Raw genomic sequence first — 14210 nt, 5'->3', positions numbered from 1 at the left:
TGGGGGTTATGGAGAAGCCTTTCATGCCTGAGACTCTGAGGTCCTAGATTCATTCCCTAGTAGTACTACCAATGGGCCAGAGCTCAACAGTACTCTGGTGTGTGTCTCTCTCTCTTTCTAACTCTATCTCTCTTTCTCTCTCTCTCTCTCTCCTCATCATTAAAATATTAAAAGAGACAAGGTGGTGAAGCACACATGTTACCATGTGTAAAGACCTGTGTTCAATTCCTTGCTCCTTACCAGCAAGAGGGAGTCTTCACAAGTGGGAACTTGTGAACACTGTGCTGCTGTCTCTCCCTTTCCCTGTCTCCCCCTTCCCTCTCAGTTTCTCTCTGTCGCTATCCAATAAATGAATAACTAAATAAAATATTTATCATTCTGTATTTCCCCCTGATAACTGACAGACCTACAATACAGTTTGTATTTAGCTGTCTTTAAATAAATCTCTATAATATGTTTTTAAGCATTTTGACTTGCATGAAAATCAGATTTTAAAATAGTTCTAATATTTTTTTGTTTTATGTTTTGTTTTACCAGAGCACTGCTCAGCTCTGGCTTGTGGTGGTGTGGGAGACCCTGGGAGCCCCAGACATGACAGTCTGTTTGCATGACCATTATACTGTCTCTCTCACCCCCTAACATACTCTTAAAGAGTTAATTTCCTGAGTTGGAGGTAGATCAGGCAGTTAGAGCACAGATTCCTATACCTGTAGCCCCAGAGGCCATAAGTTCAACCCATTTTATGCCAGAGCTGAGTCTCCCCCTCCATATCTCTCTCTCTCTCTCTCTCTCTCTCTTTCTCATTTGTTTTTTTAAATGGGATTGCAGAGATTTTTTTAAATTATCTTTTTTTAAAATTTAATTATTTGGATAGAGACAGCCAGAAATCGAGAGGGAAGGGGGTGTTAGAGATCTTTTTTAAACTTATTTTTGGACCCCTTTATAATGACTAGCTGTTAATTACTTAAGCTTAACAAAATTTATCATTTTATTAATGCCTACTAAGGTTACAAAAGGTTAATGCCGGGACCGGGTGGTGGTGCACCTGGTTGAATGTACATGTTACAAAGCACAATGATCTGGGTTCGAGCCCCTTGTCCCTATCTGCAGGAGGAAAGCTTTGCAAGTGGTGAAGCAAGACTGCAGGTGTCTCTCTGTCTCTCTTCTTCTCTATCACCCCCCTTCCCACTTGATTTCTGACTGTCTCTGTCCAAAAAATAAAGATAATTTTAAAAGGGGGGTTACCTGGGTGAGCACACGTTACAATGTGTAAAGACCTAGGTTCAAGTCCCCGGTCCCCACATGTAGGGGGAAAGCTTTGCGAGTGGTGAAGCAGTGCTGAAGATGTCTCTCTGTCTCTTTTCCTCTCTATCCCCCCTTTCCCTCTTGGTTTCTGGCTGTCTCTATCCAATAAATAAATAAAGGTAATAAAGAATTTTTTTTTAAAAAAAGGTTAATGTCAAAGCTAAGTAAAATTTTTCAAGCTAGCAGAAAGGACACATTATCTGCCCATTCTCTTAGTTACTGTAGAATGTTAGTGTTGGGAGCGGGGCTGTGGTGCACCCAGTTAAGCACCCATAGTACTGAGAACAAGGGCCTGCACAAGTAAAGAAAGCTGCGCCAACCAGAGAGTGTAGTAGTGTAGTAGTCTCAGCTTAGTGTACTAGATGACATTCTCATAACTTTTAGAAGACCTTTATAGATAAAAGATTACAGAGTGGGAGTTGGGCAGTAGCTCAGCGGGTTAAGCTCACATGGTGCCAAGTACAAGGACCGGTGTAAGGATCCCGGTTCAAGCCCCCAGCTCTCCACCTGCAGAGGAGTCGCTTCACAGGCGGTGAAGCAGGTCTGCAGGTGTCTATCTTTCTCTCCCCCTCTCTGTCTTCCCTTCCTCTCTCCATTTCTCTCTGTCCTAACAACGATGACATCAATTACAACAACAATAATAATCACAGCAACAATAAAAAAAACAATAAGGGCAACAAAAGGGAATGAATAAATAAATAAATAAATATTTTAAAAATAGCTTTAAAATAGATTATAGAGCGGTGGTCATTCAGTATTAAACAATATTTCCCCTTAATTTTTAGATTTTTTTCACCACATTAATGACACAGATGCTATACTGAGTACCAATGATAGCAACCCTGGTAAGTAGTCTGAATGTTAACATTTTGCTTGTTGATTCTTTTTCTTCATCCAAAAAAAAATGTTTAGAATTTTCAGTAGAAATCAAGGATATTTTTAAAAACTTTCTAAAATTACATCGCCCTTATATAAAGGTGAATGGTTCCTAATTTATCCAAGTAAGTCTCTATTTTTTTTTTCTCAGAAAGGAAAATCTGATTGTTTATGATAAAAGTTAAGACTGGCAGAGCAAGTGTCAGTCTCTGGGGCAGTTGCTTTTCATTGTGGTCTTCTCTGATCAGATTCTTTTCTGTCACAGTGATTTGTCCAAGTGCTGGGAGCGGTGGCCATCCTGACAATGGCTCTATGATCTTCTATGCCAATGACACAGAACTCCAACAGTTTGAAGAGTGGTGGAATAAATCCAGGACAGTACCCCTCTACCTCATTGGGCTTCTCCTGCCACTACTCAATTTCAAATCTCCTTCATTTTTTTCAAAATTTAACATCCTAGGTAAGCTAAAACGTGTCTTATGCTCAGAGCCTCTGTGTAGTAAAATGCACACTGCACAAATTCTGCACAAGTCCGGTACAACCGGGGGATTCATTTCCTTCCAAGCCTGTTTATCTGTTTAAGCTGCTTATTCATGTCACTCTGCTTTGGGGTTTTCTTTCTTCCATTCTTCCTTTTTTTTTCAAAGAATTTGTTTATTCATGAGAAAGATAGGATGAGATAGATAGATAGATAGATAGAGAGAGAGAGAGAAAGGAGAGAACCAGATGTCACTCTGGTAAATGTGCTGCTGGGGACTGAAGTGGGGATCTCATGGCTGAGAACTCAATGCTTTGTTCACTGTGCTAGCTCCCGAATCACGCTTTTGGGATTTCTTTATGGGGTTTGGCACAGAGAGAAGTGCTGATGACCCCTAGTCCAAGTTGTGTGTTTCTAGGCAGGAATCACAGGCTTTTCATCCTCTTCCTCATTTTCTCTAAGAGCACAAATAGAATCAAAAGAATCAAACTCAGGAGGGAAGATCTAAATTAGATATTATTATAGAAATTCTCATTTTTTTAAGATTTATTTATTCATGAGAGTGAAAACTGCAACATCATTTTGGTACATGTGATGCCAGGAATCAAACTCAGGACCTTGTGCTGGAGAAACTAATATCTTATTCACTGCACTACTTCCCAGACTACTGGAGTTCTCATTTCTCAGGGCTGAAAGCATTAGAACTTAGTGAGGTTCTGGGACTCTTTCCTACAGTTTTTTCTTTCTCTCTTTCTTTCTTTCTTTCTTTCTTTCTTTCTTTCTTTCTTTCTTTCTTTCCTATAGTTTCTTTCTTCCTTCCTTCCTTTCCTTCCTACCTCCCTCCCTTTCTTCTTTCTTTTTTTTTCTCATTAAAATGTAAATCAATGAACCTTTAGAAATAAATAAAAAGAAAGTTCACACATAGTTAACTAAGACAGGATATCGTTCATGAAAAAAATGATAACCTCAACTTAACTATAGGATTTCACCTCTTTCCTGTACATCTGATCTGCTGGTAGGCAGCCTAGTATATAAAATAGGTGGCTTTGAAGTTCCGGGGGAAAAAAAGGAGGTAAGGACACAGTTGACCCTCCACATGCACAGATTCCACACCTATAAATTCAACCAACTGCAGATTGAAAATATATGCCGTTAGGTTAGGGCTACAATGATAGCCTTTATATCAAACAGTGCTACAGTGTATTGTACATTATACTGCCAAGTTATTTAAACTATTCAGAACTTTTTCTCAGAGTGTGATATTTGCATGTGATATTATATTAACTCTAAGAATGATGCTGAGTGTTTGTATGAAGATTAAATATTGACTTTCATGCCTGAGGTTCCAAAGTCTCAGGTTCAATCCCCTGCACCACCATAAGCCAGAGCTGAGCAGTGCTCTGGGAAATGAAAAAAACATCAGATTATTTTCCGTTGCACCTCTGATCAAGTTGGCACACACTTTCTCTAGAGACTTCACATTGCACTTGAGAGGAGGGGGAGAGGGAAAGACAGACTACCTGCAGACCTTCACCACTCATGAAGTGTCCCCATTGCAAGTGGGGAGCACGGGTTCGAACCCAGGTCTTTGTGTGTGCCTGGTACTGTGTGCCACCGCCCGGCCCCCTCCAGTATTTTGTCTTAGCCAATTTGTTTCTTAGCAGAACAGCAGCAGTGAGTCTGGAACAAGAGTGCACGGATTAAGGCTCTGCTATACTTGCTTTTCTTTTTTAAATTTTTTAAAATTATCCTTATTTATTGGATAGAGACAACCAGAAATTGAGAGGAGGAGGGGAGATATACAGGGAGAGAGACAGAGAGACACCTGCAGCATGGCTTCACCACTCAAAGCTTTCCCTCTGCAGGGGGAGATCGGGGCTCAAACCCAGATCCTTGTGCCCTGTAATGTGTGTGCTCAACCAGGTGCGCCACCACCCGGCCCCTCTGCTACAGTTTCTACCGTGGAACTTTGTTTTAATTGAGACAAGACTCTCTCAGCCCCCCAAAGAGAGAACGTTTTTGAAGAAGAACTACATGGGAGGGCTGGAAGGAGGGCACCCTTGGGTTTTTATGGTCTTCTTAGTCCTGCCATCCCATCATGCATGATTGCCCATTCATGTGGGCCCACACCGGCTCAGCCCTTTGACTGGCACAGGCAGGTAGAAGTGGGTCGTCACTGCCACAGGGTCACAAGTCTTGGGTAAGTGTCATCTAAACCATCTTGCTTTTGTCACATGACTGCCTTACCTTTAACACTGTTTTCTGATAACGCCCATAACTTGCTTCTCTTTAGAAAAGACTCACATTTTAGTGGGATAATCAATGAAAGTGATGCTTTTCTAAACTTTGTGAGATTATAGAAACAAAGTTTGATTTTATTTTTATTCTTTAAAGATAACTTCATTATGAATTTTTCCTCACAGGCACAGTCTCGGTTGTTTATCTGATTATCCTTGTCACCGTGAAGGCAAGTTACTTGGGGTTTCATTTGGAATTTCACTGGGTTACACCAACAGAATTTTTTGTATCAGGTGAGCTATTTTGGCCAAATAAAGAATACATTCCAACAAAACGATTATTAAGTTATCATATGTTAACCATCACTATTCTAAAGTAATGGTGTTGTTTATATTAATTATTTTTATTGATGCTGTTACCTGGAGAACAGTTTAAAGTACTTTGTTTTTGTCCCAGTTAAGGGTAACCAGGGTTCTTTATCATTTATATATTTGGGCATTGGAGTTCATTGAAATTACAATATAATTAAAAAATTAAGATCATATTCTTCATCTTTTTCTGAGAAAGCATGTCCCTGAAATTTTCAAAAGTTACAACTTGGTTAGGGATTAATATACATGAATAATATTGGTCATTAATATCTTGGCCCCCTGATTTTTTTTTTAAGTAATTGTTGTTCTATCAGGCTAATTGAGATGGTGATGTTTAAATATTCTGTTTTCTTAAGGTGATAACTTGACAGTTTCTTCAGTTCACACAAATTTGGAGAATAGTAGTAGTAGTATTATTACTAAATAGTAGTAGTAGTAATAGTAGTAAAACCCTCATGAATAAAATAAAGCAGTGAATGAAAGCATGAATAACAGTGAATGAATAGTGTTTAGTGAGGTGACAGATTAGAAAATGGAAGGGCCCCCCCCTCTGGATTTTTCTCTGTCTCTATCTAATGAATAAAATAATAATAATAAAAAATTTAAAGGGGGGGGAGTCGGGCTGTAGCGCAGCGGGTTAAGTGCAGGTGGTGCAAAGCACAAGGACCGGCATAAGGATCCCAGTTCGAACCCCGGCTCCCCACCTGCAGGGGAGTCGCTTCACAGGCGGTGAAGCAGGTCTGCAGGTGTCTGTCTTTCTCTCCTCCTCTCTGTCTTCCCCTTCTCTCTCCATTTCTCTCTGTCCTATCCAACAACGACAACAACAATAATAACTACAACAATAAAACAACAAGGGCAACAAAAGGGAATAAATAAATAAAATAAATATTTTTTAAAAAAAGAATTAAAAAAAAAATTTTAAAGGGGGGAAGGCAGTGCTCACCTGTCTGAATACCCATGTTACATTGTGCAAGGATCCAGGCTCAAACCCCCGGCCCCCACCTGCAGGGAGAAAGCTTCACAAGTGGTGAGACATTGTAACTATACTCTATTGCTTGTGAAGCACCCCTGGTAGGCACTCCCATATGGTGAGCCAGGGATTTTAAAATGTTCTTGTTTTGTTCTGGACAAAATAAAGACAATTTTTAGAGCCGGGGATTTTTAAATGTTCTTGTTTTGTTCTGGACAAAATAAAGACAATTTTTAGAAAGGTTTTAATTTCTTTTAACTGTAAATTTTAATTTTTAGAAATCAATCAAGGACTACTAACATTCATTTTCTTTTCAAACAAGAGTCAAAAGTTTTATCTGTTCACTTCTTACCTGATACTCTGCCATCAGTGCTTACCCAGAACACAATTGCAATGGCCCATCCTACCGGTTTTCGTAAAGACCTTTGTAAGACCTACCCAGATCCCTAGTTTCTTGTCACCACCTTGAATTCAGTAGAGTTGGTGTTCATAAAATAAAGGGCCTTCATGAGCATATTTCATGCATATGCAGGCTTACCCTGATTGTGTGCTGGTGCACAAAGATGGGCCTGACAGCTGTCTGAAGTTCTGGCACCTCTGCGAAGCTACATTCTAGGCCATGTGGAGGATGTCATTCTTCAGCACCTCTTGTAAAGGTGGAATATCCAAGGGGGGTGGGCAGTGGTGCACTGGGTTAAGCGCAGATAGTACAAAGCCTAAGGGCCTGCTCTAGGATCCGAGTTCGAGACCCCACTCCCCACCTGCAGGGGTCCACTTCACAGGCAGCAAAGCAGGTCTGCAAGTGTCTTATCTTCCTCTCCCTTTCTCTCTCCCCCTCCTCTCTCTCTCTCTCCTTTTTTTCCTCTTCATTCTTTCTCAATTTCTCTCTGTCCTATCCACCAGGAGCAGTGGGTTCATAATGCCAGCCGAGCCCTAGCAATAACCCTGGAGGTTAAAAAAATAAAATAAAATGAAATAAAATAAAAGATATATAATACTCACTATACCTGCAGCCCAAGCAACTTCATCAGTAATAAACAGTGGGTTGTGGCAACTCTGAATGTACCCACATCACCACCTCTACATGACTTGGTGGTGGCAGGAAATGAGCTAATAGTAATTTCTGTTTGTCAATTTTAACGTGTACCCCCCCCGACTTTTATTTTTTCTCCTAGAGATAAGATTTCAGTTTCCACAGCTGACTGGAGTGCTTACTCTTGCCTTCTTTATTCATAATTGTATTATCACACTCTTAAAAAACAACAAGAACCAGGAAAACAATGTGAGTAATTACCTAAGAACTTAACTTTTATTACTGGATCGTATGTGGTACCTAGAATTGAACAAAGGGCCACATCCGTGTGCAGACACTAAGCATAAGAAAGAGTGGTTGTTTGAGGTGAGGGGGTATAGATCAGGGACAGAGCATTTGACTGCAAAATGGTTGTTTGAATGTCAGACTTCAGAACAAGGAGTAGCAACAGAATTCAGAGAAAAAAAACATATATTACCAAAGCACCTTAAATGGTAGAGAGAGGAACTTGCATGCCTGAGGCTCCTGGTTTGGTCCCCACTACCAAGTGTACTAGGGTGGTGCTCTGGCTTCTTCTCTCTTCTCCCTCCCTCTCTCATATGAAATTTGTATGAAAACTAAGACGAAGGAAGGAAGGAAGGGTGTTAGCAAAAGAGAAACATTACATCTTGATCTTTAGTGAGCAGTTCATTAAGAAGACATAGTAGGGGAGATAGCGTGGTGATTATGCAGAAAGACATTCATGCCTAAGGCACCAGCGGTTCCAAATTCAAACTCCAGTAAAACCAGAAGCCAGTGTTTAGCAGAGCTCTGGTTAAATGTGTGTGTGTGTGTGTGTGTGTGTGTGTGTGTGTGTGTGTTAATATATATCCTAAATATGTATGCACCCAATAACAACTTCCAAATAAATGAAGCAGCAGCTGTCAAGACTGAAAGAACTAGAGAAGTACACAATTCACATCACTTTTTCCCTAACAACTGATAGAATAAATGAAAATAAGCAAGAATATAGAAGGCACTATCCACTTGCTTGATCCCATTGATATTTAATAAAATTCTTCTCTTAAGCAACAAAATGCATTTCCAATGCACATGACTGTTTACTAAAACAAACCATAAACTGGGTCACTAGACAAGTCTCAGTAAATACCGAGGACTGAAATCATACCGACTGTATTCTCTGACCACAGAGGAACACATGTAGAAGTTAGTAACCAAGAAATTTAGGGAATTGACAGGTTTGTCAAAATTTAAACAACATAGTATTAAATAACTAGTGAGTCAAAAAGAAATCACAAGAAAAGTTGTAAAATACTTAAGAGAATAATGACAATGAAGACACAAGATAGCAAAAATTAAAGGCTGCAGATAAAACAGTGCTTAGAAGGAAATTCATAGCTATAATCACCTACATTTAAAGGGGGGGGGGGGGATCTCAAATTAGTGACCTAATCTTCTACCTTGAAATGCTGGGAAATGAAAAGCACACTTGGGTGGGGAGATAGCGTAATGATTATGCAAAATGTCTTTCATGCCTTAGGTTTCGAGGTCCCGGGTTCAATCCCCAACATCACCATAAGGCAGAGCTGAACAGTGCTCTGCTAAAAGAGAAAGGAAGGAAGGAAGGAAGGAAGGAAGGAAGGAAGGAAGGAAGGAAGGAAGGAAGGAAGGAAGGGAGGGAGGGAGGGAGGGAGGGAGGGAGGGAGGCAGGCAGCGATAAAAAGTAAGTCCCAGTGCAAGCCAACATTAACTAGTTACTGGTGGCCTTGTCTGCAGTTCTTGAAGACAATTTGATAACTCTTAGCCATATAAATAAAGATCACAATGAAACTAATAGAATTTTTACAAATTTTACTGAAATGCAAAGGAATAATTCATCATGCCTGAGGACCTGAGGAGATTCAAGTAACATTGTCAGAGTCATAATGAAGGAATCTTTTTTTCCTAAAAATAAGGGAAGTGGGCTATCAAATTAGGGTTAGCATAACAGTCAAACTTCCATTTTTATCTTTACGCTTACCTGTGAAGAAAGTTAGAGCTGAGTAGATTTGGATATTTCAAACTTCCTAACATAATGACCTTTAATTTTCTGCTCTTCATATGTAAAAAGGGCATTATTTGATATTACCTCTTAGGGTTATAATCATAATTAAACATTATAAAATAGGAGAAATATTTTAATTTGAGGGGCACTGGGCAATGGCACACCTACTTAAGGGCACACATTATGATACACAAGGACCTGGGTTCAAGCTCCCGGGCCCTACCTGCAGGGGGAAAGCTTCACAAGTGGTTAAGCAGTGCGTCAGGTGTCTGTCTATCTATCTATCTATCTATCTATCTATCTATCTATCTATCTGCCTACCTCCTTTCGCAATTTCTCTCTGTCCTATCAAGTAAATTTTTTTAAAAAGTTAATGTTTAATTTGTTCTACTGTACATTAGGAGCTGAAAATGTTTAGTTCTTAATTCTCTTATCCCTTCTCTCCTGATACTCTCCTGAACTCAACATGTTGAGTTCTCTGTTATGAGAAAATATCCTCGCCTGCAGATTCTTTTTAGCATCTTTAAACTTGTTTTTCAGTGAGAACATCTTAATTCTTCTCCAAAATGTCTTCCTAGCATGTTAACCTCTCATCCCTCTAGTAGGTTCTAAATTCCGCACTGTATTTATCATTATTTCATTGTTTTATAAGGACTCTAACTGGGATATTCTTTATTAAAGTGCTTACCGTCCTCTATGCAAAGACTGTACAGAGAAAGTTTTCTCTGTGTTCAGTTCTAGGAAAATATTCTGTTAGTGAGCTGATTCTAATTTGACAGTCAAGTTCATAACTCCTCTTGTTTCTATTTTTGCTGAGACTTCAGGATTAAGTTCTCTTATCATTTTCACTACCTTTTCATAGGCAAATGTATTTTTAGAGCTTTTATCTACTTTCCCACTTCAGAATTGGCTTTTATCTTGGAAATATTTAGTCTTGTTGTAGTTACAATTTTATCACAAACAGTTTGAAAGCTTTCAGGGAATAGGAAGAAACTTTGACTTGCCCTAAGTAAACATTTAGAACTTTGTGATATGCAGGGAAAGAGAACTATACTTAATGTCCTTTATTTTAAAATCCTTTCTTCATCCTTCAACAATTCTCTGATTCATTGTCACTTGAACTACTGCCTACCTCAACTTTTTGGAAGTTTACACAATATATGGAAAATCTCTCTTTTTTATCTTCACAGGAAATAGTGCTTACACCTTTAACTATGTATCTAGTGTACATTAAGAATTGAAAATATTGTTCATTTCAAGGATGAACTGTTGCCAGCTCACCTGTCTTTCCTAATCAACTGTTCTTTTATATTAGCTTGGACCACATACCCCCAAAAACATTTACATGAAGTAGGATTTTCATGGATTGGATGGAGGTTGTGCTGTTCAAGCTATTCCTCAAAGTTTCCTTACTGACAAGAGAGCAGCCTTATAGACATGACAATCTGGAGGTGAAAAAACACAATTTCTATGAAATCTCATGTTTCACCTTAAAGTCTCGTGTATATTTTATTGTGTTCATAATCAGTCTTTGCACAAAGTAGTAGCTGCTGGCCTGTCAGCTAAGAACTCACTATGTAAATGACAGATACTTACCATAATTAGCTACCCACCACAGGACTTCTTGTAAAGTCTGTGGTCATCACTGTTCATCTCTTGCTCACATTATACTCAGATAGCAAAATGGATCGTTGAGTTGTCTCCTTGTCCCCCAGTGATAAACTCATGTGACATTTTACAAAATTGGAGAAACGAGAGCGGGAACTGGCAGACCCAGATGAAAGTGCAACCATCAAACAGAAAACAGTAATACTGGAAATGAAATTTGAACCAAACAAAGGGTCATGAAAGAAATATCTGCTTGTGAAATGTTGACTATTACTGCCCTACAAGAGGCTCTAGCTTGGCGTCCAAGGGAAGGTCGGGAAGACACTTAGCAACCTGAATGAGGAAAAGCAGTTGTGACTTTAAAAAAAAAAAAAAAGAATGAAGATGTCCCAAGGGAAATGACACTGGGCCGCTCCCCTCCCCCCAAAAAAGGGTCCTTCATGCTGACAGAACTCTCAAATACTTCGCCACATTGAAACATGGAGGTAGGATGAAGTGTTGGAAGCTGACACACACTTAGAAGAGAGGAGTGTGCTAGTTTGTCAAGACCTAGAAAAGATACTGGCTCAATATTGCAAGAGACGCTCTAAGGAATAAGCACAATTTATACTACTCTTGTTAAATTTGTAGAAATAAATAAAACACTTTATCTCTTTTAAATTTACTTATTAAATATTAGTTTCACTATTATTTCCATTCCCCTATACATTTGTCACCCATTGTGAGCTTTTAATAAAGTGTTGACAAAAGTTGGCAGAGATCATAAAACAGTAAGTTTAGGGAGTCTGTTTTGTTGTTCCTGATAGAGATGTGTAAAGATCTCCTCCCAGTTACTGAGTTGCCTCGTTATCTTTGGGTAGTTTGCTTTCGATGTATAAAAGCTTTTAAGTTTGATAGTCTCATTTATTTACTCATTTTCATTTTCTTTTTTTAATATTTATTCCCTTTTGTTGCCCTTGTTTTATTGTTGTAGTTATTATTGATGTCATCATTGTTGGATAGGACAGAGAGAAATGGAGAGAGGAGGGGAAGACAGAGAGGGGGAGAGAAAGACAGACACCTGCAGACCTGCTTCACCGCTTGTGAAGCGACGCCTCTGCAGGTAGGGGCTGGGGACTTGAACCGGGATCCTTATGCCTGCACGTAACCCACTGTGCTACTGCCCGACTCCCTCATTTTCGTTTTCATTCTCATTTCCCATGTCCATGGACCAGATATTTCTTTGGTGTGAAAAGTTTGCAGTATTTTGCTGATATTTTCTTCTCTGTATTTTAGAGTTTCTGGTCTAACATCTAGATGTTTGATCCATTTTGATCTGATACTTGAATTTTAATCACTGAACTTGTATGCAATTAAATGGGCTTCTGAGAGGCTGTGCATCTCTACATCTAATGCAGGGGTGACTTGGATTTCAGCCAGGGCTTAACAAAACCCACATGTGCGCTTCTGATTCACAGGTGGCACATTTCCCAGAATCATGCTAAAGTCTCAGTTGTTGTTATATTAAAACGCCATTTGTGTTCACTTGGGTACTTACAGACGACAACAAGCATGCAGCTCTTCACCTATTTCAACTGAGTGCTTATTTGAACTACTGTGAAAGGGAACTTTTTTTTTTAATTTTACTAATTCTCTCACATCTGCATATTTATCCTTTTTTTTTTTTAACAGAGCACTACTCAGCTCTGGTTTATGGCGGAGTGGGGGATTGAACCTGGGACTTGAGAGCCTCAGGCATGAAAGTCTCTTTGCATAACCATTATGCTATATCCCCACCCATATTTATCCTTTCTTACTCACAACTTATTCTCTTTCATTGTTTCCTTTATCATCATTTAATACCTGTTACACAAACGCAGTAGCTAAGGGTCAACTCCCCGTTGAGTAGCTAAGCATGCAGTTTGTAGCTAGAAAGACTTTTTTTTTTTGTATGTTGTCTTCACTAACTACTTACTTTCTAACCATGAACAGGTCTTGTGACCTTGCTGCACTAGCTCACTTGACTAAAAGAATAAAACTATTGTACTTGCATTAAATGAGATAGTATATTACCTAGAAAAATAGAGAAAACTATCTTATTGGGAAGACCTTGCATCTTAGCCTTTGCTCTTTTTTTTTTTCCCCTCCAGGGTTATTGCTGGGCTCGGTGCCTGCACCATGAATTCACTGCTCCTGGAAGCCATTTTTCCCCCCTTTTGTTGCCCTTGTTGTTGTAGCCTCGTTGTTGTTATTATTATTGTGGTTATTATTGTTGATGTTGTTCGTTGTTGGCTAGGACAGAAAGAAATGGAGATAGAAGGGGAAGACAGAGGGGGAGAGAAAGACACCTGCAGACCTGCTTCACCGCCTGTGAAGCAACGCCCCTGCAGGTGGGGAGCTAGGGGTTCGAACCGGCATCCTTACTAGTCCTTGCGCTTTGCGCTACATGCGTTTAACCCACTGCGCCACCGCCCGACCCCCAGCCTTTGCTCTTTTATTGGTTTTCCCCCAAAGTTTTCTTATCACTGGGGCTCAGTGTCAGCACTACAATCCACCTCTCCTGGCGCCATTTTCCCCCCCACTTTATTGGGTAAGACAGAGAAATTGAGAGAAGAGGGGAGACAGAGAGGGGGAGAGAAAGACACCTGCAGACATGCTTCACCACTTGTTGAGTTTCCCTTCCTTCTCCTGCAGGTGGGGAGTGGGGCCTCGAACCTAGATGCTTGGGTAGGTCCTTGCACCACCACCCAGCCTCCCAATATCTATCCTTCTTTATATGGAGCTGTGTTTCACGCAGCTGTTTTGACCTCCCAAGATGCTGCACTTACAAAACTACCTCTGTTGTTGAGTGACATTGAATAGGGTCGGGGTAGAAGGACTTTCATAATAATACTGTGCTACACTGATATGGGGAAAAGAAAGAGAGAGATAGAGAGAGAGGGAGGGGAAGAGAGAGAAAGAGTTGCTCTTTGCAAGGGCTGGAACCTATTTACACAATTGAAGGGTTTATCAGTTGCCTAATTGAATCATGAAATTCTTGATTTGTTTTCAAGGTGATTGTCAAACCAGCCTTGGAATTTTTCATTAGACCGTGGAATTTTTCATCTTTTGTTACTTGCTTTTTAAGTGGATTTGCAAACATTAAAGTCTACAACTACTATTTCTAAAGCCCATTAAAGAGGCAAGTTTTCCCAAGAAACCAGAACTGTTTGCTAATACCAAATATCAAGATTTCTTACTGTGTTATCAAACTAACTTTGCATATAATGTTTTTCTTATCTGCTTGCTGAACTTTCAAAGTAATTTGT

General features: G+C 39.6%; 1 protein-coding gene across 9 annotated transcripts in view; it reads left to right on the top strand.

The window, feature by feature from the left end:
- Window positions 1-14210, top strand: part of SLC38A9 (solute carrier family 38 member 9) — a 78738-nt gene that overhangs the window by 51792 nt on the left and 12736 nt on the right. For all 9 annotated transcript variants that reach the window (XM_060191049.1, XM_060191048.1, XM_007518883.3 and 6 more), the window contains 4 exons: window positions 2091-2150; window positions 2447-2641; window positions 5083-5190; window positions 7414-7520. In XM_060191049.1, coding sequence (XP_060047032.1) covers window positions 2091-2150; window positions 2447-2641; window positions 5083-5190; window positions 7414-7520 — 470 coding nt within the window. The remainder of the gene's footprint in view (window positions 1-2090; window positions 2151-2446; window positions 2642-5082; window positions 5191-7413; window positions 7521-14210) is intronic.

The sequence above is a fragment of the Erinaceus europaeus genome, chromosome 5 (assembly GCF_950295315.1).
Source record: "Erinaceus europaeus chromosome 5, mEriEur2.1, whole genome shotgun sequence".
In the NCBI taxonomy this organism is placed as follows: domain Eukaryota; kingdom Metazoa; phylum Chordata; class Mammalia; order Eulipotyphla; family Erinaceidae; genus Erinaceus; species Erinaceus europaeus.
Note: the sequence above shows the minus strand (reverse complement) of the source record. Positions and strands in the feature narration are given on the sequence as shown.